Source organism: Typopeltis vanoorti, chromosome 15 (assembly GCF_054136105.1).
Source record: "Typopeltis vanoorti isolate ZY-2024b chromosome 15, IOZ_Tvanoo_1.0, whole genome shotgun sequence".
NCBI lineage: Eukaryota > Metazoa > Arthropoda > Arachnida > Uropygi > Thelyphonidae > Typopeltis > Typopeltis vanoorti.
The window spans coordinates 32,123,107-32,150,496 of NC_143563.1; the positions used below are offsets into that span (position 1 = coordinate 32,123,107).

Consider the following 27,390-nt stretch of genomic DNA (forward strand, 5'->3'; position numbering starts at 1 on the left):
TTGGTGAAACTTGACTTACAATTCCAATCTATAAAAAAAAGAACACTAATGACATTTAAAATTTAACAATTTCGGTAAATCGGTCCTCTCTGATCACACTTTTAACACCCTACACCAAATCAATTGGAAAGGAACCTGTTCCTTACATCATATAAAAACTTGTTATGAATGATATTTAAGCAACTCTGTGGAATTCTTATTGCACATCCTAATCTAAACAGTAATGATGGCTTAAATATCTCAAGAATATGGATAGCACACATTCAGTCCACATAACTTCTGTTTCAAGTTATTTGCTCTTATTTCATATATTGGCCACCATCCATGCTGTTTTTGTTCTAATTTATCTATCAGTAGATTGCTGAAAGGTGGACAAAATTAAACGCTGAGTGGAGAAGGAAAGGTTACCAAATAACAATAGAATGGGGTCTATAAACGTTTGTCATGAAATGGTGAACATTGGCTAAAGATAGACAGAACTGGAAAGCTAAGTAGTGAGCAGTGGATGGAAAGAGGCTAAAGAAGAATCTGTAGCCAAACAGATAACAGAACTTTTTTTTTTCTGTTGACTAAATTAGTTTGACAGAATATTATGTGCATTGTAATGTAACTTGTCTCTTTGTATTGTGATGATGACCATGGTATGAAGGTTAAAATGTCAGTTTGTTATTTTAGTTTATATTAAATTTGAAGTTATTAAACTCTATAGTTGCCTCCATATCATTATCATCATCATCAAATTCCTGATATATACCCTCTAGGAGTGTACAGGATATGATAGTACTACATCAAAAGTTCAACATTACTAACTTTCTATCTACAATTTTCCTCCAAATCAGTCTGTTAGTTGTCAAGACTCCAACATTATCAGATCTTATATTTCTATCTCCTGAGGCACTTTTTACTGTATCAATCCACCTATATCTTGGTCTGCCTTTGGATCTTTTTCCTGCCAACCTGGCAGAGAACACTTGTTTTGCTAATCTTTCCTCTCCCATTCTGTTTAAGTGACCATACCACCTGAGATTAGCTCTGCTAACGCATTCCTGGATGTTGACAATGTCAAGTTCTTTCCTAATATCCTCATTTTTAATATGATATTGCCATTGATGCCACCTGTTCACGCCTGTAATCTTTTTCAGGACTCTCATATCTGCAGTCTCTAGTCTTTGGTCAAGTGTTTTACTTCTGACCCAGCTCTCAGATCCATAAGTTAAAATTTGCTTATACAGCTAATTTAGTGTTCCGACTGATTCCTCTCTTATTCCATATAAATTTATTCGGTTGACTTCCTACCATACCAGCTTTGTTGATTCTGTTGTCTATTTCCATATTTAATTTACCATCTTCACTAAAATTCGTGCCTAAGTAGCTGAAATGTTTTACTTGTTTTATAGGTTCTCCATTCACAATGCAGTTGATATTTTCAATGTTTCTGCCTATTTTCATTGTCTTTGTCTTTTTAATGCTGACCTTCATACTATATCTATTACAACAGTTATTCACTTTAGTCAGGGAATCTTGCAGACTTGTAGCGGATTTATTTAGAAGTATAACATCACCCGCATAAAGCAAAGAGCTGAGATTAACATCACCAATTTTGATATCAGGTTTAATACCACTTTCCTTCATAATGTACATCCTTGTCTGACACCAGATTTAACAATAACCACCTTCCTGTACTTCCTTCAATTCTAACTGCTAACTTGCAACTCAAACAAAGACTAAGTATTACTTGATATAATGTCCCATTCACACCATATAACTGAAGCATATTGAATAGCTTCTCTCTCTCTCTCTTGGCACCTTGTCATATATGTTTTTTCCAGATCTACAAAACTTAAATACAGATCTTTGTTATATTCCCATGATTTCTCAACTATCTGTCATAAAGTGAATATCTAATCCTGACAGCCTCTGTTTGGTCACAATCCATCTAGTTCTTCACCAAGCTTCTCGTTCACAATTCTTCTCAACCATTTCTCAAGTATACTTGCATATAACTTACCAGGAACACTCAGTAATGAAATACCTCAGTAATTCTCATATTCAGTTTTATTTCCCTTTTTATATATGGGTACTATGAGAGCTCTACTCGAATCATTAGGAATTCGTCCTTCTTTCCAGGCCTTCTGAACTATGCAGTGCAGCCACTATAAGACTTTTATACCTCCATACTTGAGCATTCCTGGTCGAATATCATCTACTCCTGCTGCCTTTCCACATTTCAGGCTTTTGATGGCTTTTTCTACTTCAAGTATGGATATGTATTCCTGACGGTATGCCTGGTCAGTGTTTTTTACTGCTGTGCTGTCATCACTGCTTGTTTCATTTAGCAATTTTCGAAGTAATTACTCCATACCTTAAGGATATCTTTTTATCCTGTTTTCATGTCACCTTTATCATCTCTAATTCCTTTTACAGCCATCTTTCCTCCATTTCTGAGCTTCTTCAACAACCTCCAGAATATCTTGCTACCTTCTTGATATTTATTTTCTATGTTCTTACCAAAGTCCTCTCATAACTTTTGTTTAGCCAGTTTTACACAGTGTTTAGCTTTCTTACATTTGTCTATGTATTCTCTAAGATCAAAAGCTGACTTATTTGCCATGAACGTTTGATATGCTTTCTTCTTTTCCTTCACTGCCTCTTTAACTTCCTGTGTCCACTATTTAGTTCTGATTTTTCTTTCCTTGCAGACAACCTCACCACATGCCTCTCTGGCTGAATCAATCAATGTTTTGTTCAATAATCTTTGTGTATTTTAGTCTACCGTTCACATCTGAGAGCTGCACAACTTTTATTCGCTTTAAAACTTTCTTAAATGTTCTGCTTTTCAAAATAAAATTCAGTTTTATCTTGCTCAAGACTAAATAGTGATCACTTCCAATTTCAAATCCTCTGTACACTATGGTGTCCTGCACCAGAGATAAAACATCACTATTGACAGTAACATAGTCAATGAGATTTTTCTTATTCCTTGCCTCTTCTCTCCATGTGAATTTGTGCACATTTTTATGTTGGAACATTGTATTAGTAATAACCAGTCCATGTCCTGAGCAGAAATCTAACAGGTATTTGCCATTATTATTAGCTTTGCTCTTTTATCCAAATTTTCCCAATATATTTTTGTATATCTGACAATCATTTCCTACTCTGCTATTTAGATAGCCAACAAGGACAAACTTTTCCTTTTTCATTGTGTCAGTTGCTTTCTCTGAAGCCTCAAAAAAATTCTTCCACCTCTATCATAGTAGAGCCTTCTGTGGGACCATAGGCACAAATAAGTCTCATTGTCCAGTTACTCATTCTGATATTTCCCCATATCACTCTAATTGAGACTGCCTGCCATTCAAGAAGATTAGCCTCGTATTTAGTATTGAATACTATGGCTACTCCTTGTTTTCCTTGATTGTCATGCCTGAATATAACATTTTATATTTATTGCTCAGAAAGATCTCTCCAGTTTTTGCCTTTTTTGTTTCAATCACCTCCTTCTTATGTCGATCTGGTACTTATCCAGTTCCTCAGCTAGTTCCATTTCTTTGCCATTCAGGCTTCTTATGTTGATAGTACTGATCTTGAACTCTAGAGATGTTGAGTTGGGGTGGGTTTCAGGATCTGTTTCAGTAGCTGAATTTTCGCTGTTTGCTCTGGTTCCCTGGGAAAAACAATGGGGGCTTGTTTAACTGGGCGTCTCCCCAGCTGGCATCAAATTCTGTCATGCTGTACCATCATTTTGTATTTTAGTTTAAGCTAATAAGAATACAATTTGGTCGGCTAAATCCCAAATTATATTCCATCCCATCCTTGTTCGTTCAGTATCCAGGTAGACTAACAGGGTGCACCACGGAAAGGTGAGGATTGGTCATTAGGTCAGAAGCCCTGATCGGTTCTCTGTATTCCTTTAAAGGCTATGTGGAGGTTTCCTCTCAGTTATATAGCTTTGACCCTTAAGCACCCTGTTGCCTCCATAATTTATTATAATGAATGCCGATCCGTGTAACTCTGAAAGAAAGGATATCCTTCCTTATAGTAAAGAATCCAGACTAGTCACCATTTTGGTTGCCTCTGAATCCACCTCTACATCCACTTTTACATCCCCCAAATGACCAAATCTGGGCAGAATAGTCCAGATTTGGTGGTATCAGCACCTTATAAAGAGGGATAATGATCTTCCTTATTCCTGCTTGCTTGTCTGTTAGTGTTTCTTAACATCCAAGTGATCTTGGATCCATTTTTGCTTGCTTTTGCAATATGTCCTCTGAACTTCAGCTCCCTGTCCACTCCCTGTAATCCCTACCCCATCAGTTTCTTCCTGTGCATTTTCACCTCTCATGCTTGTACACATTAATGAAATTATGGAATGAACTTTAGCTCTCTGTCCACTATCCCCACTATACCTCATCATTTTCCAGTTGTGCATTCTCATCTTTCACTTGTAATTGCTTGCATCAGTCTATTCAGATCATTCTGTAGATCTCTCTCTCCATTGTTATTAACTATTGTCTTCTGACTTTAGCATCATTAGCAAACAACTGGATATTTCTCCTCAGATCATTCCTGATATCATTAATGTAAAATGGAAATGCTGTGATCCAAGTACAGAGCCCTGCAGCACATTACTGGTTATGTATCTTGTCTTTGATTATTCAACTCCACCATATATATAGTGTTAATGCCTGCTTATTTGTCCATTAGTCATCTTGTTATTCATGCAACCAGCTTTTTGTTCATATCCATTTCTGCATCTTACTCCAGTGGAATGCAAAAACATGTCTCTATTTCACTGGCATCATCAGAACCACATGAACAAGTAAATACTTAGAGAAACATTAAACAAACAGTGATGAGACAAAACAAACTTCTCTGTCAAGCCTCCTCTTTGGTTGTTTTTCTCATATTTTATTTTATTATTTTTTTATATCAGCCTCCCCCCCCCCCCACATACACACATACATGCACACAAGAAATTCCAAGACCTATGGCACAACAGTGCAATGTGTGAACAAGTGATTGAAGAGAATAAAGGAATTTTTTTTGTGTGTTTCTTGAAGAATTGAGAATTGTAATCATCAGGATAAATATAATAGGGAAGACTGAGCAAAAGTGTATAGAATGAAAATTTGGTTTGATTATTTATCATTTCATTTCTGATTTGCCACAAAAGTGTTACCAGTGGAATTTGCAGTTTTATGTATTTATTTTTTGTTCTTAAGTTAATTAAATGTTATTTAAATGTTTTCATGAGATCAGAGTATACTTATGTCTCATGAAAACTATTAATATATAATGACCAAAATAATTTAACATTTTGTGTCATTTTAAACTTTGTTGTGTGTCTGTGTTAAACCAAAATTGAAATGGCTCAAAATCGCTTAGTAAACTACTTCCAGTATGTTATTGATCATACTGGAGGCATGATGAAGTATGTGAAATCTATATAGCACAGAAAGGTGCTGTTATATATATATATATATATATATATATACACACAAGGTAACAGAGAATAGCTAAAATAAACAAAAATAAAATAAATAGCAAAATAAATGAAACTTTTGAAACTTTCAGTCAAATATTATTTCTTGGAGTCTAATTATCACTAGGAGATGAGCATTTTGTACATATATAACCAAGAATGTAATATTTTGTTATATTTAATTATAGTATAACCAAGTTAAAAAAAAACTTTCAACATCTATCTCTAATCCAGAGTATTTTAGTAATAAGGTGTGACATCGTTTTGACTACTTATATATGGAAATATGACTTCTGCATTACTTCAACCTTGGTATCATTTCTGGGTAGTGGCCCTTCCCATAATGCATAGCATTATACATGTATGTAAGGATATGCACCTTGCATTATGGGATATTAAGGCAATTGATTTGAAGTCATTGGCCTCTATATATAAGTAGCCTAGTTGTGAAGTTACTTCATGTCAAAACTTTTTTTCTGTTTGTTTACACTTGGATAAAAGATTTAAAACCAAGAATATAATTTTTTGGCTTTATTTTGTATGCACGCACGCACGGACACACGTGTGATATGCAGTTTGTGCTTTTTTTGCTTATATTTATATTACATACATTCACCATAAGTTTAGAATATCTAAAATTGTATTCATAATATATAATTTTTTTAAAACATTTTTATTTTTACAGATGCTCTCAGATTCCTTTTTTAAAGCACCAAATGATGCAATGGTTAAATCAATGCTGAAAAAGGATGTTCGAACTTTTATGTATGTTCTTAATTATACTATTGAAGGATTTGAGGAAATGAGAAAATTTGAATGGGAAGGTAAAATTTATAGCTTCATTATAATTGCCTTTGATTAAAAAATCATATTTTTTGGTACTATATTATTATTATGATTTATCATATCGTCATAATCATAAGAATGCATTAAAGATCATGTAAACTTTAAAAACCTTCTTGGATAATTTGCATTATAGCTATGGGGGGGGGTGACTGTGAAGTTCTGATAAACACCTAGAACAAAAATGATATTAAAGCAACTGATATAACTACAAAAAAAAAAAACACTAGTAGCAGAGTTATGAATGTAACTTATATTCTTATATCCATATATATTCTTTCTTGTGATCAGTTTTAATATAATTTTTCTTCTAGGTGTTTATCAGAACTTCTCTCCCTCCCCCCCACATTATTATTGCTTTTAGCATTAACGTTCGAGAACATTCCAGGAATGTTGCAGTATTAGCTTATAGCATGTATAGTTAACGTGCACTATAATGAACTTGGAGAAGTACAGAAGAATTTGTCATAGTGAATTTCACAGGACTGCAGTATGATACCTGCAAGTTAGGCTTATCTTTTTCCCTAGAAAATGTTTCAGCTAAATATGTATGCTATAGGAGGCTAGAATAGTTAGTTGTTTAAACTCTTATTTCATGAGAATTTGAATAACTTCAGACTTAATGGATAATTTGCTGAGATCATATGACAACAAATGCCACATGCTATGTTGAAATAAATATTAGTACACTGTATTTCAGAGAAATCTAAATTGCACATAACTGATAAGCATGAAATATCTTCTAGGGCAGTGTTTCTCAAACTTCAGATATCCACGTACCACTTCTTAAATTTTCATTATTACCAAGTACCTCCTTACCAAAATAATAATAAACAAATAAATAAATAAAGTATATTTCATTATAAATGTCTATTTTATTTGAATTTATATATTCATGTAAACAAAAAATATGATTTATTTTTAATAGAACAAAATTTGGAATCGGTTCCTCTTCATTTCTCATCCATGAAAATCCACATTTCAAGTAATTCATATCATACTTACGAAGATTTTTCATCTTCTTCCTAGTTGGTTCTCTAGAGCAACGCTTCCCAAACTGTGGGCCGTGGCCCCCCTGGGGGCCATAGGTTTTGTTGAAGGGGGGGGCATGAAATAATGAAAACAAATTTAAAATGTTTTAAGACTAAGTAGATTTTTTTTTATCTTAAAAGAAATGTATTTAATTTTTATTATTTATTTTTTGTTATTTTTTATATTTTAATGGGGAAAAAATCACACATTGGTGCGGAATCACAAATTTTGCTTCCTGCGTATTTCGGCGCTTAATGAATATTAGTAAATATATGCTTATTCATATAAGTTTCATTTAAAAGCAGAAATCTAAGAATTGCAGTTTCAAATATTCACCTGATATTGACTTTTTGTGTAGCAGTATTGAAACACATTCATCACATTAAATTGTTATTAAACTTCTTTTATGTTTTTAATTCTTTCTTTATTACTAATTGTTTTACATTTCATGTGCTTGTACTGCAAATGTACAATAGCAATATATAAATATGTTATATATATATATATATATATATATATATATATATATAAATATAATAATATATATAGCAATATAATAATATATATATAGCAATATATATCTATATAAAAATATGAGATAATGTGCCATGTCAAATGTGTATATAAGATGCTAAAAATGCCATCTAAATGCTAAAACTTCATCCAGATACAATATCGACGTTTTCTTGTTGCTTACAGCTGCTTGTATTTGCTATGTTGCTCTCTTTTGTGGATTTTATAAATCCAGTCTTTAACCAATGATCCATACTTAAGAATTTGAAAGCTAAAAAAATTACCGTATTTACTAATATAACTTGCACTTTTTTTCCCCCAAAATTAAAGCGAAAACTCGTCGTCGAGATATATGCAGGGATTTTCGGAAACTAAAGTTTTCAGAAAAAAACTGAAAATGGTGTAACTTACTAAGAAGCTCCTATTCGCTATCGCTACTTTTGGCATCGAGAACAGTTTCCTTGTGTTGATCTTCAAATTCATCTACCTAAATAGCTTCATCTTCTTTCCCATTATTTCAAGCAAAAATTACCAGTAATTTACAAGACTTGAGATACGTAATGAACAATCCTTTACAAATGACTAATGAGAACTAAAAGCAGAGTGCAAAATAGACAGCAATGGTAGGCAAGTAGAGATAGAGCAGCTATGAAGTGCATATGATTAGTGTGGTATTAACAAGAGATCGTGCAATCTCTTGACAGGCCAACAGTTGAGTTTAAATGCTAATTCTCTTCAACCAAATTCCATAATATATGAAACACATTCACTATATATTCCTTAGTTTTAACACATTCACGACGGGGTGGTGCCAAGCAAAACCATATGCTGTTGCACTGGCAACATATGTTTTTGCTGGAGTCTATACAGCAGTTTCTGTTGGAGGGGAGATGTCATTCATTAATTAGTGTCATTTTTATCCCAGTTGTCTCTAATTGCACTATTTGTTGAGAAATATATTACACAGACTGCAAATGCCTCTGTACCTTATTCAGTGATACAATAAAACTACTTGTTTTTCTTGTTTCTCTGTTGATCTTCAGTATAGTGATGCTGTTGGGGAGGGTGTGTTATTTACCGCAGGGAGCGAGTTACTATCGCCAGAATGTGAACATTGTGGCAATAGTAACTCGCAATTTGAGTAGGAGAATTCATACATAATATATAATTTACTGAGAAATATATACATTTAAAATAATTCTTTTTTTCTTAATAATGATTCCATACATTAATGATGCATAGCCGAAAATCGCCACATATCCTCTGAAGACCTTTCGCATACCCCCGGGGGTACGCTAACCACACTTTGAGAAACACTGTTCTAGGGTATAATCTCCATCAGCTTAAGATAATATGAGTCGAGGATTTTGAACAGTTTCCTTCCTTCTGTATGACGACTAGTCCGTAAACTGTTGTTGGACACAGTTGGATACTATTAAACCTGTATTTAATTATTTCTTTGTACTGTTCAATTTCAATTAAATGTAATTATGAGTCAGGTTGATTATTTCTGCATTGGACTACTACTGAGATTTTGTTAAATTGTGATTGATAAAATTCCTAAGAGAATTTATTCTTTCATAATTTAACAAGTAAAGAACCTATAATAGAAAATTTGCTTGCATCTAAGAGTGTAAACTACATATATGTGAACAAAATTGGATATATTAAACAAAAGGATAATAATTGTGAAAATGCATAAGAAAGAAGTGTTATTCCATTATGTAGAAAGATTACTTAAGCTAGTTAAATATTGGTGGTAAAATTCTAGAGAAAAAGAACGTTAAAGTATGATTAAAGCAGTATACCATTCCTAGGAATTAGATAGACAAAGTTTAGATGAATGACTCACAATTTTTAACGATAATTGTAGCGTAATCCAAGGCCAAGAGCATAGGATTAAAGGAAATTGCTGCAAGCATATCATGTGCACACGTCATATGATAAGTAGACAGAAAAGAAGAAATCCTCTACCGAGAGATATCGCGTTGAATGCTATTGATGAGGCTGGGGGTAGGAGGAAGATTACGGAAGGTGCCGATAGGGTGCGGGGATATAAAAGAGTTAGGACCCCCCCCCACGAAGCTTTTTTCCTGGTGGTTTTGGTTTGTGGACTTCGCGAAGGGAGGGATGGTTCGAGAGCGTTAGGGGAAATATCTGCCCTGATGCCCGGCAGACGGAAACAGTAGATGCCGCGTATCCATGGGAAAGGTTATGCATCGCAAGGTTTGAGGTGAATCACATCACTCCAGAAGAAAAGGGTAGTCTGCGAAGAGGCCTCAGAATCTAGGTAAAAGGGCAACACGTGCGAAAGAGTGACTTTGCCCCAAGAATCCTATTGAAAAGAAAGCATAACCGACTGAAATGAATGGACCAGCATATAATTGAGGAATTCCAGGTACCAACCCCCATCACAAAGAAATCAATTTGAGGGTCAAAGGACGAGTAAAGAGAGGAACAAGCACAGGAGATAACTATAATATGGTATCGTGAAATTTTATTGTTAAATAGTGTAAATCAAGATATGTGAATCAAGATCTAAGGACTTAACAAAGATAAAACTTAGGACTGTAGCAAATTATAAGTTGTGAAAGTAGACAAGTGTAGTTTAAGGAGTGATAACATTAGGATGTGTGAATACTAGGTGATAATGTATGTTTACTAGGTTTTAATTAAGAGAGTTATAAGGATCTTATGTGTTAAGTAATATAGAACAGCTCTATTGTTAATCCTATATGAGTTATGAGAATTTACTGTTCGTATTTGATAACTATGATAGCACATAAATTTGTAGTTTAGAAATGATTTTCCCAGACTTCCATGAACTGTATATATGTTAGAATGTTAAATAAATCTTTTGCTTACTCTGATTCAGTTGTTTGTTAGTATTATCCTATGCACCACTTGCTAAATATGCGAACCTAAGTGGGAGATTCGAGTAGTGTGTCTACGGTCACTGAGGTATAGCTGGGTGTTCATTTCTTGTTTAAGACTTTTTTCTTTAAACTAATTGTCCTAAGTGGCACAGCAACAACAAATAAAGGTCTTAGGATTTTATGAGAAGAAGAACCTGAGAAGCTTTGTTACATTAGGATTTTGGCTCTACCCCAGGGCAATTCCCTTTGTACTTAGATAGTACCACGTGGCACCAAGTAGCGAATAAACGTAAAGAGCATAGATATCAAAGTTATTGAGAAAAGGTGACACAATTTCTCTGCTGAACTTCTCAGCATCTTTTTTGTCACAATGTTATCTTCCTGCGTTTTATTGTCCATTTCTTAACAGTTTTTTGAGGTCCAAGTTTTTCTCCATGTTTGACAGTTTACAGATGAGTCATTAACTGTGGGGCGTGGGAAATATCTGTTTGTCTTATATAGCATTATAGACCATGTGACAGCCCATATGGGCTATACTGCTCTCCACCTTTGGACATGGGCTGTGCAGGGATTTGATGTGGCTCGTGTGGCTCGCTCTTTTATAGGACTTTTGATCTGATTTGGCAAAAAGGCTTGCTCAACAAACTGTGATTTTGTAGTCTATATTCTAATTTTTTGCAATAATCAGCTTTTGCTCTGGTCATTTGCTACTTTTGTGTTTCACGGTTTCCTCTCCTCAGATTTCCCCACTAGTGTTGGAGTGCTTTGCCACTTTCTGCAACCCTTCCACTACAATGATGGCCTTGTCCAAGGCTTTGTTGATGATAGTGCACTCCATTTCTCCTCTTCATTTGACAGTGCATGATTGTTAGAAGCTTTTGGGACCTTCCATGACAGTGTCTTGAAGTTTGGTTTCCTGCCTAATTCTCATTAATGTAACAATGGCCTTGCAGACTACATTGCTGCCAAGATGCAGTCTGTTTCTTGCTTGGAGGACCTTGCTTCACTTTCTCTTGTTTTTGATAATACCTTGATTTCTAGGTGTGATCAGGTTTCTCTTTGTGGGTGGATCGAACCTCTAGTTTTCCTGGAGCAATCTCACCCATAGCGTCTTTGGTTTCCATGAGACCGAGTGTACTTTTCTGCTCAGAGCACTGCTTCTCACTTGTGCAGTTGCCGGTGTTTTATGGATTCCATGAGTGCTTGACCTTCACATACTGCCTGCACTTCCTTTGGTGTGTGTGTGTGTGTGTGCTATCAGCAATTTGATTGATTGATGACATTGATGCCCCATCTCTTGCAATTTTACTCTAGTCACTCGCTTGGATGTTTTGTTTCAGCCTTGTCTCTTCTGTGGATGTTTTCATAGATCGTGCTGTCATCATTCCTGTGAAATAATTTCCTGAACTGCAAAAACACAAGCAGCTACTGCTTGGCATTCGTTTACTGTCCAGCTTTGGTCATATGCACTCTTTCATTCCATCTGCAATCCTCCCCATTATGTCTTTCCCAAGACTATAGAGACTATGTCTTTAGGACACACACACACACACACACACACACACACACACACACACACACACACACACACACACACACACACACACACACACACCACTGATTTGCTGTAGGTTTTGTAACCTTTTGTGTGTGGGTCTGATAATAAAAAAAAATTCTGCAAACAATATAAATTGTAACAGAAAAATATCTGAACCCTATTGCGGTGCTCTCTAAAATTGGACACTTGACAGCTATTGAAATGAAAGTGATTTTAAAACAGCCTCAGATTTTTGAGTAAGTTAATATAGCCATACTTGATAAGGTCCAATCACTGTTGCTGACCTCCCAAAGTAGTCTCTTCCAGACTACTTTGGGAGGTCTTTTAGAAGCATCCCACATGTGGTCTGCTAGAACTTACTTACCATAATGATGAAATCATATTAGTGTTGTTCTTCCAGGTGACTGTTAAGTTATTCATTGTTTGTCTAAAAGCTTACAAGAGGTTGATGAAGCTAATAATAACAATAATAATAATATAATAATATTATTAGTAGTAGTAGTATTCGAACACCTCCATGGGGTCTGAAGCCTCATTGCTGGAGATCCAATCTATCCACACAATCTGTCATACCTCCCTGAACCCATTAACAGACAAAACACTCACAACTGACTCTCTGGCAACCCATTCCACTCATTTACCCATTGCCAAGCAAAAAATCTAGTCCTCACACCCCCTACTAACCACACCTTTATTCTCCAGGGATGATCCCTTGTTCTGGTCCTCCCTCTAGTCAAGTGCTGAAACATTTCCCCTGCATCTCTTCCTATAAAACCCTTTAAGCAGCTTAAATGTCTCTATCATATCTCCTCTTTTTCTCCTATTAAACTTCTGCAATCCACACACCTACGGTCTATCCTCATAGGGAACATTCCACAGGCACTCACTATCTTGGTCAGTTGCTTCTGAATTTTCTCCACCGTTTCCTTAACCTCCAAGAAACCAGGGTACCAGACTTGAGCACAGTAATCCAGATGTGGGCATATGAAGACCTTAAAAACTTTCTTAATTCTACTTGTTAATGTGTTATTCAGTAACCAAATATTACTTAGCTATTGGTTGTTCTTCAATAGCCAAGTAATCTTATTGGCTACCTTAGCAATATGTCCTTTAAACTTTAACTCTGTCTACCACCACTACCCCTAAATCTCTAGTTCATCTATTTCCTGGAGTACAGTACCATCAATGTGATACACGGCTTGTAATCTGTTTATCCTAAAATGCATAACTTTACATTTCTCAACATTAAACTGACACAAATTACCTTTTACCCATACTGACAGCCTATTTAAATTGTCCTGCAAGCTCTCCACATCACCTTCATTAACTATTAATCTACCTAATTTCGCATCATCAGCAAACAACTGAATATTTCCTTTCAGGTTATTTCCTATATCATTTATGTACAGATTAAACAGCAGTGGTCTCATTAAATCAGATTCTTAAATCCCCCTATACCACTTTTTGATATCCGCCCAACAGCCACCCTCTTATTCAATTAACCAGTGTCATATCCATCCCATTTTGTTCTAATTTGCATAACAGAGTTCCATTTGGTATTCTGTCAAATGCTTTTGCAAAATCATCATGCAGCCATTTTCTTTATCCAACTCAGCTCTTACTCTCTTATAAAAAAGATAGTAATTGCTAAGGTATGACCGACCCCTTCACAAAGCCTTGTTAACTCTTATACAGTTTTTATGTTTTTATCTATCCATTCTTGACATTTCTTTTTAACCAATTTTTCTAGTACATATACCGCCACACCTGAGATACTGATTGGTCTATAATTTGCTACTGTAATCTTAGAACCTCCGTTATGCAAGTGGATTATTTTGCCCTCTTTCCATTCCCTTGGAACTCTACCAGATCAGAGACTAAGATTAAAGAGCCTAGTCAAAGTCATTGTCATTTCCCTTGCACATTCTTGCAAAACCTTAGCTGATACCCCATCTAATCTCACAGCTGTATTTACATTGAGATTCTGCAATTTCCTAAGAACCTCCAATTTATTCACCTTTTCTCACATTAGTGTCTGTCACATAGGTTAATGCAGTAACCTCACTAAGATGATATACCCTTTACCGATAACGGATATATTATCCGTTACCGAGTGACAAAGTGGTCACTTGGTAACGGAACTATTTTATCTGCTTCTGTCTCCTTGTGACCATCATCACTCATTAAGGTTAATCTTTCATAGAATCATTCTTCCTCTTACTTGCCATATAAAGAAATAACTCTTTGGGATTTCCCTTGTCCTTCTTGGCTAGATTCTTCTCTTAATCTGATTTTGCCTTTCTTGCTTGAGCATTGTACTGCTCATGAGTTTGCTGGTCATCTCTCTTATTCTTTATATACCCTCCATGGCATTTTCTTCTTCTGCAGCTCGTGTTTAATGATATTACTCATCCATCTAACTTCTACCCGATTAATCCTCCTAACCCTATGTATGCAATTTAATACTGCTTCCTCTAAATGACCTATAACTATATTATTAAGAGAGACCTCCACGGAGTCAGGGACTCATTGAGGGAGGCCACATACTACAATTACCAGCTCTCATACTTATTCTTAAACTCACTACATCCAATGGCAATCCACTCCAATCATGCACCACCCTCTAGCGCTCACTCCATTCTCAGCGGCATTCATTCTCAGCTTCCAAGGATGCCCTTTTGTCCTTTCCCCACCCTCCATAAATTGAAAAATTCGATCAACTGAAATCATGTATGAGCCTTACAGAAGTTTGTAAGTCTGAATCATATCACTCCTGTTTGCTAGTGTCTGCAGTCTACAAATTCTCAATATGTTTTCATAATCAGTATTCCACAATCCTGAGATCATTTTTGACACTCTCTTTTGCACTCTCTCCACTATATCAGAATCACAACAGAAACCAGACCTGTGCAGAGTAGTCAAAGTGAGGTCTTATCAAAGCCTTGTAAAGAGGCAAAATGACATCCTTATCTTTACACGCATCAGTTTCTTCTAGCATAATCCCACCAATATAATACAACATTGGATATCTAATCACTCCGAAGTGAATGACTTTATTTACTGACATTCATTTTCCAATGCCCAAATCCATCCTATTCAAATCATTCTCAAGTACTGCATATCAGCAGCATTCCTGATTTCCCTACCTATCTTTGCATCATCAGCAAATAACTGCATGTCGCTTGTCAAATCCTTCCCAATATCATTAATGTACAGATTGAATAAGAGTGGACCAAGCACTGATCCTTGTGGTACACCACTGGTTATTTTTTTTATTTTTTTAAAATCTTTGTACTGGTTATGGGCAGTATTACCCTTACATCACGTCCAGACTTGATATAGGCCTAAGCCTTTACAAGTGTTTTACCCTATGCCTGTTCCAGTTATCATTGTAGTCATTCTCTGTTGGCAATGCCATGCCACCATTGTGCCTTGTGGGGCCCTCAAGGAAAGAATTTTTATATCCTTCTGCATAAGCCCAAGCTGTTTTAAGTCCTTATAACTATCTGCACTCCATACGCCATGTAAAGAGATGGTGGCACTGGTAAACCTCGGAGTTGCCCCATGTTCCTCCCATATCTTACTAACTAGATCTTGGTTATTTTTAAAGTAGTTAACTTTATTATTATGGCTATAGGCTAGTGGCCACCCTGTTCCCACCACCTGGGAATCAACTACCCAAACGTCACCATCTCTTTTAATCACTAAGTCTGGCTTACTCAAACCTGCAGAGGTCCTATAATGTGGTTCCACCGCTATCACCCAACCTTTGTTCTTAAAGCGGTTGTTCAGAATGGAGACCACGGCGTCATGCCTCTACACACAGACCCCATGGGTGTGGAAGCAACACTGGGCTATATGAGACAATGTCTCACTGTAGTGGCAGCCAGCCCTACAGTTTGAGTCATCACTATTCCATTGAGCTGTGCAGGCTCGAGTAGGCAGGGCATTGATCCTCATCCTGATAAGGTCAATATACTCGAACCCAGGGAGGAGTCTGGTGCCATCCCTTACCCAATCATGCTGGGAAGGCACCAGATATGACTCTTTTAAAGGAGCACCATCTACAGAACAGTGCAATAGAGATGCCCACCTCTTGTGTTCTGCAGGTACTGACTCAACTCAGTCTGAAATCCTCTTATCCATGCTAATATTATATAATCCAAACCCATATTCTCCAATTTATGCAACAGTCTACCATGCTGTGTTCTGTCAAAAGTCTTAGCAAAATTCAAAAGTATCATGGTGTATCCATTCCCCCCTTGTCTAGTTCAATGGTGACATTATTATAGAGCGTGAGCAAGTTGCTAAAACATGACCTTCCCTTAGTAAACCCATATTGCTCATTGCAAAGTAGAGATTCACTGTCAACCCATTTCTGAAGGCTAGCCCTAACCAGTTGTTCCGAAATCTTTACCACTGCTCCTGGTATACTAATTATTTGATGGATATATCGGTCTTTGCACCACCCTTATGCAGTGGAATTACCATACATTTTTTCTATTCCTGCAGAATCTTCCCTGTTCTGAGACTCATTAAACATCCTGGTCAAAGGAATAGCCAGTTCAGCTGAACACTCTTTTAGCATATGTGCTGATATCCCATCAGTCCCTATTGCTGAATTCTTATTCAGATTGTGCAACAGCTCTAATACCTCATCCTCATACACCTGAATTTCTTCATCCCCATGAATAAGTAGCAGTGAGTTCAATGTTGCATGCACTAGGTTGATAGCTTTTAACAAAATTCACACTCATTAGTTGTACAATCTCTTCTGCATCTGTAACTCTCATGCATTTAGAAGGGTTATTCTTTCATATTCATTTTTTTCTTTTACTTGCAGCATATCGATAGAATTCTTAAGGGTTGTCTTTAGCATGCAGAGCCAGTTTCTTTTCATACTCAGACTTTGCTTTCCATACAAGTTGTGCCTATTCTAGCCTGCTGCTTCTAATTTTCATAATGGACATCATCCTTATGCACACGTTATTTCTTCCACATCAACCTTGTTTATGAATCTCTTGCTTAATAAGATTACACATTCATTTGACCCCTACCCTATTTATTCTTTGAACTCTCGGGACACATTCTGATATAGTATTGTTTAAATGCATCCCATGCACTGTCGATATTCTTCCCATCCAGCAACCGATCCCGTTCCGCTGAACTCAGTATACTCCTCGGTTGGTCATAATTTCCTGCTTTGTAGTTCAGCATGTAACCATTTCTGAATGGAACATTCATAAACTTAGTCACTTCCTAAGTGAGTACTGTATGATCACTGTCACCAACAATTTTCATTTTCTCACTATGTTCATTTAAACACCTCGACTTTTTGTAATTTCCACGTCGTCTCTTTGATAATCTGTTGTAATTTTGCTATTTTGGAGGTCAATTCATTTTCATTAACCTCCTCCATATTTCCAATAACTTCATTAGCAGAGCTAGCCTTCTTGTCCTCTGCTGCGGGGCTCTTCTTAGTAGTATGTTTCTTGTTCTTTTTTGGCACCATTTTAAACTTATATTTATTATTGAAATATCTTAATAAAAATATGTTATTAAACACTAAAAATACTAAAATCTACACTAATTTTATAAGGGATAAACACGATAAAACAGACAAAAATCACCAGTTTTACACAAGCGTTAAATTACTGACCAACCACAATACATCCTCGAACCATAGCCCATGCCCTACTAACATCCTTACCCCTGCAGTGTTTTATGCCATAGCACAGATTTAAGCTTGTCATAATCACCTGCCTTATAGTTCCACAAATAGCCCCTTCTTGACAGAATATTCCTCATGTTTTACAATCTCTGAAGTCAAGGGAGAATAAAGCATGATAGGTTATTACTTTCACCTATTCTGTTCTATATCTCCACAGTTGAAGTCCTTTATAATCATCACTCAGCCTATATTCAATGTACCAATTTGGTGATGCATGTCTTCCAGATCATCTGTGAACTCCATGGCCTATAGCATCAACCAACTGTATATTTTGTCTTACTGGCCTTAATCTCACATTAGATTGCTTCAAATGAACAGCCACCCTCCCATCTGTCTTCTATTCTTTTTGGCTAGAATTCATCTGCTATCATCAACAGCACTTCTTCCCCTATCCTACCTTCTCTATCTTTCCTGAAAATGCTAAACCCTCCTCATTCAATCCCTGTAACTACATTATCTGCTGTTACCTAAATCTCACTAATGCCTATAACTTTTGACGAGATTGTACTAACCAATGCCAACAACTTCTCCCTCTTGTTCCTGATACTTCTGGCATTATTTGTGCCATGAATTGCTAGAGGTAAATATCAGATATATATATCATCATCATTATTTATTTATAATTTTATAATTATAAATATATATAAACCAATCAAAACAAATAAGTAGTCTGTGTACACTAAGATAGGACTTGGAGGTTATGATGTGAAGGAAAACCAGGCTCCTCTGTCATATGCTAATTGATGGATCTCTGATGCAGAGAGTTGGGGGGGAAACCGGGAGAATATTGCTGATGTATTTCCAATATGGAGTTCAGGATCTGCCTCTTTTTCTTTTTTCCATCTGTAGGGGCTTAGAGGACCAGAGCATCAAAGGATACAGAGGATGAATGTCTGAGTTGGTGACTGAGCCATTTTATTTGGTTTCTTTGAACAGTGCTGACTAGAGGGTCTTGCTGGGTTTTATCTAACATAGTAGAGTTGGGAATGTGGTCTTCCCAGGAGTAATCCAAGATATTTCTTAGACAAGTAGTTTTCCAAAGCTATTTATAATATTGGTTGCTGCTTTTGTTGAGATGTTCCAGGTCTGGGAGCCATACAGAAAGATAGACCGGCTGGTGCACTTGTAAAGATGAATCTTCGTCTCCTTTGAGATGAGGCTTGACTTCCGTACTTTATTAAAACTTCTGTGGAACTGCAGTGCTTTCTGTTTTAATGTCTGTTAAGGAATCTGAGATGTGTGATCCAAGGTATACAAAGTCCTCTACTTCACCTTGAAGAAGGTGATCAAAATGATCACCTTCTTCAAGGTGATAATTTTGATTTATATAGATGTGCCCATCTATCTGATGTTTTAATATCTTGTTTTTTGGGAGTTTATTTTTAGTCCAAATATTTCTGGGGTTCTCCTAAGGCTGTTGAAGTGGTTTTGGGCATCTGCAATGTTGGAGTCAGTGAGGACTATATCATCTGCAAAGTTCAGGTCTTCAAGGTGCATCTGTATATATGGGTCTTTGATAAGGATTCCAGATTTAACTTGCATTAATTTAAAAATATAGTCAATCACTATGATGAAGAGATATGGGGCAAGAGTATCTCTCTGTAGGACTCGTGGTGATGGGAAAACTGTCTGTTTTATCTCCGTTAACTATTACTGTGGCTTGCCTGGTAGGGTGCCTTGATTGCCCTGATAAGTTTAGGTGGAATATCAAAAAATATCAGACCAAGGAAAGAGAGAAGGATCTATTTTTGTCTGGCAGTCTGTCTGAATTAGAGTATAGGAAAGTGAAGATCTTTTTTGGAAGAAAGAATGGAAGGGTTTTGATAGTATTGAAGATAACTAGGCTATCCTTCTCCTATTAGAGAATGTTTTGAAAATCTGTGTTTCAGGTACCGGTTGTTTTGAAGATCTCAGATTTTGGGATATTTGTATACTGCAAAGTTTATCAGATGAGTTAGGGGGGAATGAAGTATACATCATCAGCAAAACTATAGAAAGAGTTTGAGGTATTGGTATAGCCCTAGGATACTCTTGTATTGGTATAGCATTTGAAGCGAGTTGGTTCCACCAAGGCACAGTAAATAACCAGAGAGAAAACTAGCCACTCACTTATAGAAGATGGGTAGATCAAACGATGGCAGCTTGCTGTGTGGCTCTTGATGCTGGACCTAATCAGTTATTCAGGAAATTTCAGCAAGGAATTGCACAGGAAAAGTAAAGCATTCCAAGGTTAATGTTGTAGGTTAGGAGTTGTAGTGTCACTGATTTAGTATGTGAAAATCCATATTGTGATCATTGATTAACTGGTGAGCCTTTGGGTGGTGAAGTTGACTGTTAATGATCTTCTCTGTTAGATAAGGTGGGGTCTCTGTTGTTAGATAAGGGAATTTGAAGACATTGACAAGGTCTGGCTTGAATCAACAAAATGTCTTGGAATTTTCAAGAGCAAACTATACAAGTCTCTCCAGACTTTTTTTTTTTAAATTTTTTTCATGGTATGTGCCTGCAGAAACTTAGGTAATGGCAGTTATTCATAACTTTTTATAGGATTGACTCACATCACCACAAAATAAATATAATTTGAGGGTGCCTATTATAGTAAATGCCCTATAGAAATGGCATTTACTACCATAGTGCTAGACTGTTTGAAGAAAGACTTCTCAGTTTAATTTTAGTCACTGACTACAGGAACTTTTGACATGCTGTCTAGGTAGTGTAGTGTGGTTAAGAGTGCTCTGTAAAGATAAGCAGTGATTCATTTTAAAAAATTTTTTATGGCAGTTATACAAAGTTGTAAATTCCAATATATCATATTGGAATTTACAACCGTGTTAAAAAAAACTTTTTTTATTATCCCGACGTTTCGATCTTCACATCAAGATCATCCATATCGTAAATTCCATAAAAATTTTTTAAAATGAATGCTGATCACCGTGTAATCCTAAAAGAAATGATAAGCAGTTATTAGATATATGAAGAGGATAAGCAGTGATTAATTACTAATTAATATGAGTATTTTAATTAATTGTATGGCATAGCTAAATGTTTATTTTTTATACTTATTAGTATACATCGATAAGTATGTTTGTACATTAGAACAATGGAGAATTTCATATCAAATTCAAAGGTAGTGAATCCTTTGAATTTGATATGAAAAATTTCATATGATATAGCATGAATGGAATGCAAGTAGTTTATGAGAAAAAAAATAATAATGGTGGATGAATATGCCAAAAGTGTGTGTGTGTGTTGATCAGGCCCGGCTGGTGGCGTGTGTGAAGTGTGCAATATACACAGGCGCCGCAGAAGAAAAGGTGTCAAAAAATATGAAATAAGAGTAAACGAACAACGAATGGTACAGAATGGTACATCTTCTTCCGTTCGGGCCCCTTCAGATCTTCCCAGAAATCTCGGAACAAATAAATTCTGAAATTGTATCCTGGACCCGATTATATCACTGTAATTTTTGATTAAAATTTACGAAAATATACCTAAAATAGTTCTTCTTTATTTTTTGATGTATCATAAATCAACTTATAATTAATTGTTGAGTTCCGTGTAAAAAAAAAATTGTATAAGCAGGACTAATCCGTAGGTAACATTATACTGTAAAGCAGTTTTCATTTGTTTTTCATTTCCTGTTTGTTTTATTCACACTTTTTCAGAAAGGCACCGAACATTAATCGCATACACTAGAAAAATACTAGGTGCCGGTCCTGGTGTTGATTGTTGGTGTTGATTAATCATGGAATGTTGTATGTGTGCAAAATTTCAGAGGAGACAAATGAGATATGGCAAATATGATGCTAGGCAGAATAGAGGCATTAGAATGTAAGATAGTGAAAATTGGTGTAAGAGATGTATGAGAAAGAGGATATAAAATAAAAAAAACTGAAGAAGGTGGCACAGACCAAGGAATGAGAGAAGTTGAGAGAGTGTTGAAAATGTAAGGCTTCAATGAGTGTTTTACAATACTACACAGAAATTGGAAAAGTGCTTAGCAAACAGCAGGAACAGTATGAAAAGAGATGAAACAAAAGGAGTAAAGGAGGGTTCAAGAAAGCAGAAACAGGCAAAAAAAAAAAAAAATGGGTATAGTCATATAGTAATTCTGGGATCAGAGATATACTGGACAAGCAAGCAATGAAAGCTTGTTTTCTACTAGCACAAAGTTCCATGACATGACTGAAGCATTATGTAAGCATATACAGTGAGTGGATGATATGATTGTGTTGGTCAGAATGAATGATTCGAAAGTAAATAAGTACAGAAGATCTGAAAGAGTTGTTGAGTAAGGCAAAGAAGAACAATAACAGAGTCAAGATTATGAGTCTGTTGTCATAGTATAGGAATTGTTGGGAGTAGAGGAGAGTTGTGATTGCAAATGTTTCAGTAAGTGGATTGATGTACTTGGATGGATAAAAGGAATTGCGCATGCAAGATGGATTGCACTTTAATGGTTTTGGTGTTGAGCTTGGAAAAATTGTTGTTCTATGAAAGAGTAAATGTGAATAGTCAGGGACAAACAGAGTGAGAGAGGAAATGAAAGCTTGTTAGAGATGACCTCCTTCCCCTTAGAAAATGCAGGTACTAGATTTGTCAAGAAAGAAAAGTGGAAATAGGGAGGAATATTTGGTTGAGGAATCAATTTCAGCTTCCAGTTTGAACCGGTCATTTTTAAGAGTAACTTGGACACACATCATACACATCAACTTGTGGTTGACTGCATTTATACTAATATCAGAGGTATCGGGAATAAAGATTAAGAGTCCTTAGCATTGACAGATGTAGAGTGTGATAAATTCATCATGTTCTCTTAGTGTTTTTTTTGCTTGATTTGTTCCATGTGATGCACTGACCTGCATCTGTCAAATGTTTGTCACATAATCACCTGCCATATGTTCCATTCCTAACTGCATTAAAATAAGAACCGGTGGGACTTATATTGAGAACTGGTATGTGCATACGTACAATAATCTAGGAAACATAAGCATAAATAAAGAAATAACTTTATAGATTTCTTGTTCTAATCAGCCAGGCACTTGCTGGCTAAATTTCATTTACCTTCTTTGTGAGTTGTTGATCACCATTAACTACTATTGTTTAACTTTAAGAAAATGAATTATTATCCATTAATTTTTTTATTTTTAGGTGTGCCCCATGACACAGAATACTACTTGATTACAGGAGCACCTTTCATGGATCCTGGATTCTATCCTCCAGTTCATGAACTCCAAAATGTAAAATGGACTGAAGGTGACAGGAACATGAGCCAATTTTTAATGACTGCTTGGGCAAATTTTGCTAAATTTGGGTAAATATAACTGCCAAGTGTTTACTTCATTCTGTTATTATAAATTAGGATTATTTATGGTGCCTTCATAGTGTATTTAGAAGAAACATGCTCTTCATTCAAAATGACCTGGTTTGGAATCCAGTCTAAAAAGCTTAGAAACTTTCTTAAAGGACATTTTCAGTTATTGTGAGTTAGCTAATCTATGGAAGTGGTAGAGATTTTTCTTGCCTCCAGAGTATACTATCAGGAGAGGGGATTAACTCCTATACTAGTAAAAATTAGGTTTTGAACAGCTAAGTTACTTCAGCTGTCCATTCTGCCTAATACAATAAATACATTCACATCAGGTTGGGATAAACTTCAGTGTAGTTTGGAATATGAGAAATTGTCTCATACTTTCTGTTTGCATATTATACGTGCTACAAATTCTATCATATATTCTGCTGCTCTTTCATTAAAATCCAGAGTTCTTTTTGTACAGTATTAGTTCTCACCATGGTGTTACTGGTGCTCTGAAACTCATCACGGATTGTCTGTGCCAATTGTAGCCTGATTTTGCATGCTCCCCATTTTAACACCCTCTTGTCCCTGTCAGTCATTTTTGGCAGCCGCCCTGGGTGTTTTTGTGCACTAGTGATGCCAGAACATCTCCATTTGTTGATCGCATCGTGAACCGTTGATTTTGGATGCTTTAGTTGAGTGGCATTGGCACATATGGACACGCCACCAATGTGACAGCCCACAATGATACCTCTCTTGAAGTCACTGAGTTCATGTCATATTGCCATACCACCTGTATTTAACTGCTATGATGAAATACCTTCCTACTATCTGTATACCAGTTTTTATGTTATTAACAAACCTGGACTGTTCCATAACTTCAAGTAGCCAGGGTGTTCAGAAAATTATTGGTAGATAATGTGTATATATATATATATATATATATATATATAATATCCCAGGAGTGTGTGTGTGTGTGTGTGTGTGTGTGTGTATATATATATATATATATATATATATATATATATATATACACAGGGTGGTTCAAAATTCCATTACAAACTTTGAGGGGAGGTAGAGAACATCAAAATCAACCATATTAACATAGTAAAGTATGATCGGAAATGCCACCAGAAGGTACTAACGGGGACACAAAGATACAGAAATAACACAAGGCAGTAATTAGTGTAAAAAACTTTATTAGGTGTAACTGAACAGTTCAATAGTAGTTGGATACATCATCAAATTCCTGCCATGTACCCTCAAGGGGTGTACAGGATATGACAGTACTACATGAAAAAAATTACATCATTACTAACTTCCTATTGACAATTTTCCTCCAAATCAGTCTGTTACTTGTCAAGACTCCAACATTATCAGATCTTATATTTCTATCGTCTAAGGCACTTTGTATCGTATCAATCCACCTACATCTTGGTCTTCCTCTGGGTCGTTTTGCTGCCAACCTGGCAGAGAACACTTGTTTTGCTAATCTTTCTTCGCCCATTCTGTTTAAGTGACCATACCACCTGAGATTAGCTCTGCTAACGCATTCCTGGATGTTGACAATGTCAAATTCTTTCCTAATATCCTCGTTTTTAATATGATATTGCCATTGATGTCACCTGTTCACGCCTGTAATCTTTTTCAGGACTCTCATATCTGCGGTCTCTAGTCTTTGGTCAAGTGTTTTACTTCTGACCCAGCTCTCCGATCCATAAGTTAAAACTGGTTTGAACACTGTCTTGTATACAGCTAATTTCTCTCTTATTCCATATGAATTTAATATAATAAATTTAGTTTAATCCTTTATCCAAGTGTGAGCAAACAAAGTTTGCGCCTGAAAGTATCTTCAGGACTAGGGCAAGGTGATACAACACCAGGGCAACTCGTTGCAAAGGTGTAGCAAGCTACCAACACTACTGTCTCAGTATCTCCTTTAATGCAAAACACATCTCCTTGCGGATATGTCTCATGTTATGCATTAAGGGAAGGGCCACTACCCAGACTAGTTTCAACCTTTATTGAGGTCTCTTCAGTGGGAGCCAGGCCCAAGCTGAGATACTAGCCATTATATTATATTATACTCTAACCAAGTGAAAAATAAACTTTCTCCATATGAATTTATTCAATTGACTTCCTACCATACCAGCATTGCTGATTCTGTTGTCTATTTCTATATTTAATTTACCATCTTCAGTAAAAATCGTGCCTAAGTAGCTGAAATGTTTCACTTGTTCCTCAGGTTCTCCATTCACAACACAGTTGACATTTTCAATGATTCTGCCTATTTTCATTGTCTTTGTCTTTTTATTGCTGACCTTCATACCATATCTATTACAACAGCTATTCAATTTAGTCAGAGAATCTTGCAGACGTAGCGGATTTATTTAGAAGTATAACATCATCCGCATAAAGCAAAAAGCTGACATTAACATCTCCAATTTTGATATCATGTTTAATACCACTTTCCTTCATAATGTGATCCATATAGATAATGAATAACACAGGGGATGATGTACATCCTTGTCTCACACCAGATTTAACATTAAACCATCTTCTTGTATTTCCTTCAATTCTAACTGCTGACTTACAACTCAAATAAAGACTAAGTATTGTTTGATATAATGCCCCATTGACACCATATAACTGTAGCGTATTGAATAGCTTCTCTCTTGGCACCTTGTCATATGCCTTTCCCAAATCGACAAAACTTAAATACAGATCTCTGTTATATTCCCATGCTTTCTCGACTATTTGTCGTAAAGTGAAGATCTGATCCTGACAGCCTCTATTTGCCCTGAATCCAGCTTGTTCTTCACCAAGCTTTTCTTCCACAATTCTTCTCAACCGTTTCTCAAGTATACTTGCATAGATCTTGCCAGTAACACTCAGTAGGGAAATACTTCTGTAATTCTCACATTCAGTTTTATTTCCCTTTTTATATATGGGTACTATGAGAGCTCTACTCCAATCATCAGGAATCGTCCCTCTGTCCAGGCTTTCTGAAGTATGCAGTGCAGCCACTGTAAGACTCTTATACCACCATACTTCTGCATTTCTGGTCGAATATCATCTACCCCTGCTGCCTTTCCACATTTCAAGCCTTTGATGGCTTTTTCTACTTCAAGTATGGATATGTATTCCTGACTGCATGCCTGGTCAGTGCTTTTTACCACTGTGCTGTCATCATTGCTTGTTTCATTTAGCAATTTTTCAAAGTAATTACTTCAAGGATATCATTTTCTCCCATTTTCATGTCACCTTTATCATCTCTAACTCCTTTTACAGCACTCTTTCCTCCATTCCAAGCTTCTTCAACAAACTCCAGAATATTTTGCCACCTTCTTGATATTTATTTTCTATATTCTTGCCAAACTCCTCCTATGACTTTTGTTTAGCTAGTTTTACACAGTGTTTAGCATTCTTGCATTTGTCTCTGTATTCTCTAAGAGCACAAGCTGGCTTATTTGACAAGAACTTTTGATATGCTTTCTTATTTTCCTTCACTGCCTCTTTAACTTCCTGTGTCCACCAGGGAGTTCTGATTTTTTTATCCTTGCAGACAACCTCACCACATGCCTCTCTGGCAGAATCAATCAATGTTTTCTTCAGAGTTTGCCACTGAATTTCCAAGGTTTGATTCCTGTTCTCAAACTCTTTCATTTTTTCTTCAATAATCTTTGTGTATTTTAGTCTACAATTCGCACCTGAGAGTTGCTCAACTTTTATTTGCTTTAAAATTTTCTTACATGTTATTCTTTTCAATATGAAATTCAATTTTATCCTGCTCAAGATTAAATAGTGATCACTTCCAATTTCAAATCCTCTGTACACTCTGGTGTTCTGCACCAGGGAGAAAACATCACTATCAACAATAACATAGTCAATGAGACTTTTCTTATTCCTTGCCTCTTCTCTCCATGTCAATTTGTGCACATTTTTATGTTGGAACATGGTGTTAGTAATAACCAGTCCATGTCCTGAGCAGAAATCCAACAGATATTTGCCATTATTATTAGCTTTGCTCTTTTCTCCAAATTTTCCCAAAATATTTTTGTA

The 27,390-nt window shown here is 36.0% G+C and overlaps 1 protein-coding gene across 1 annotated transcript in view; it reads left to right on the forward strand.

Annotated features, from left to right (window-relative positions):
- Positions 1-27,390, forward strand: part of LOC150098575 (cholinesterase-like) — a 150,470-nt gene that overhangs the window by 70,609 nt on the left and 52,471 nt on the right. Inside the window, exons 8-9 of the mRNA XM_090405908.1 lie at positions 6,165-6,303; positions 23,184-23,346. Coding sequence (XP_090262034.1) covers positions 6,165-6,303; positions 23,184-23,346 — 302 coding nt within the window. The remainder of the gene's footprint in view (positions 1-6,164; positions 6,304-23,183; positions 23,347-27,390) is intronic.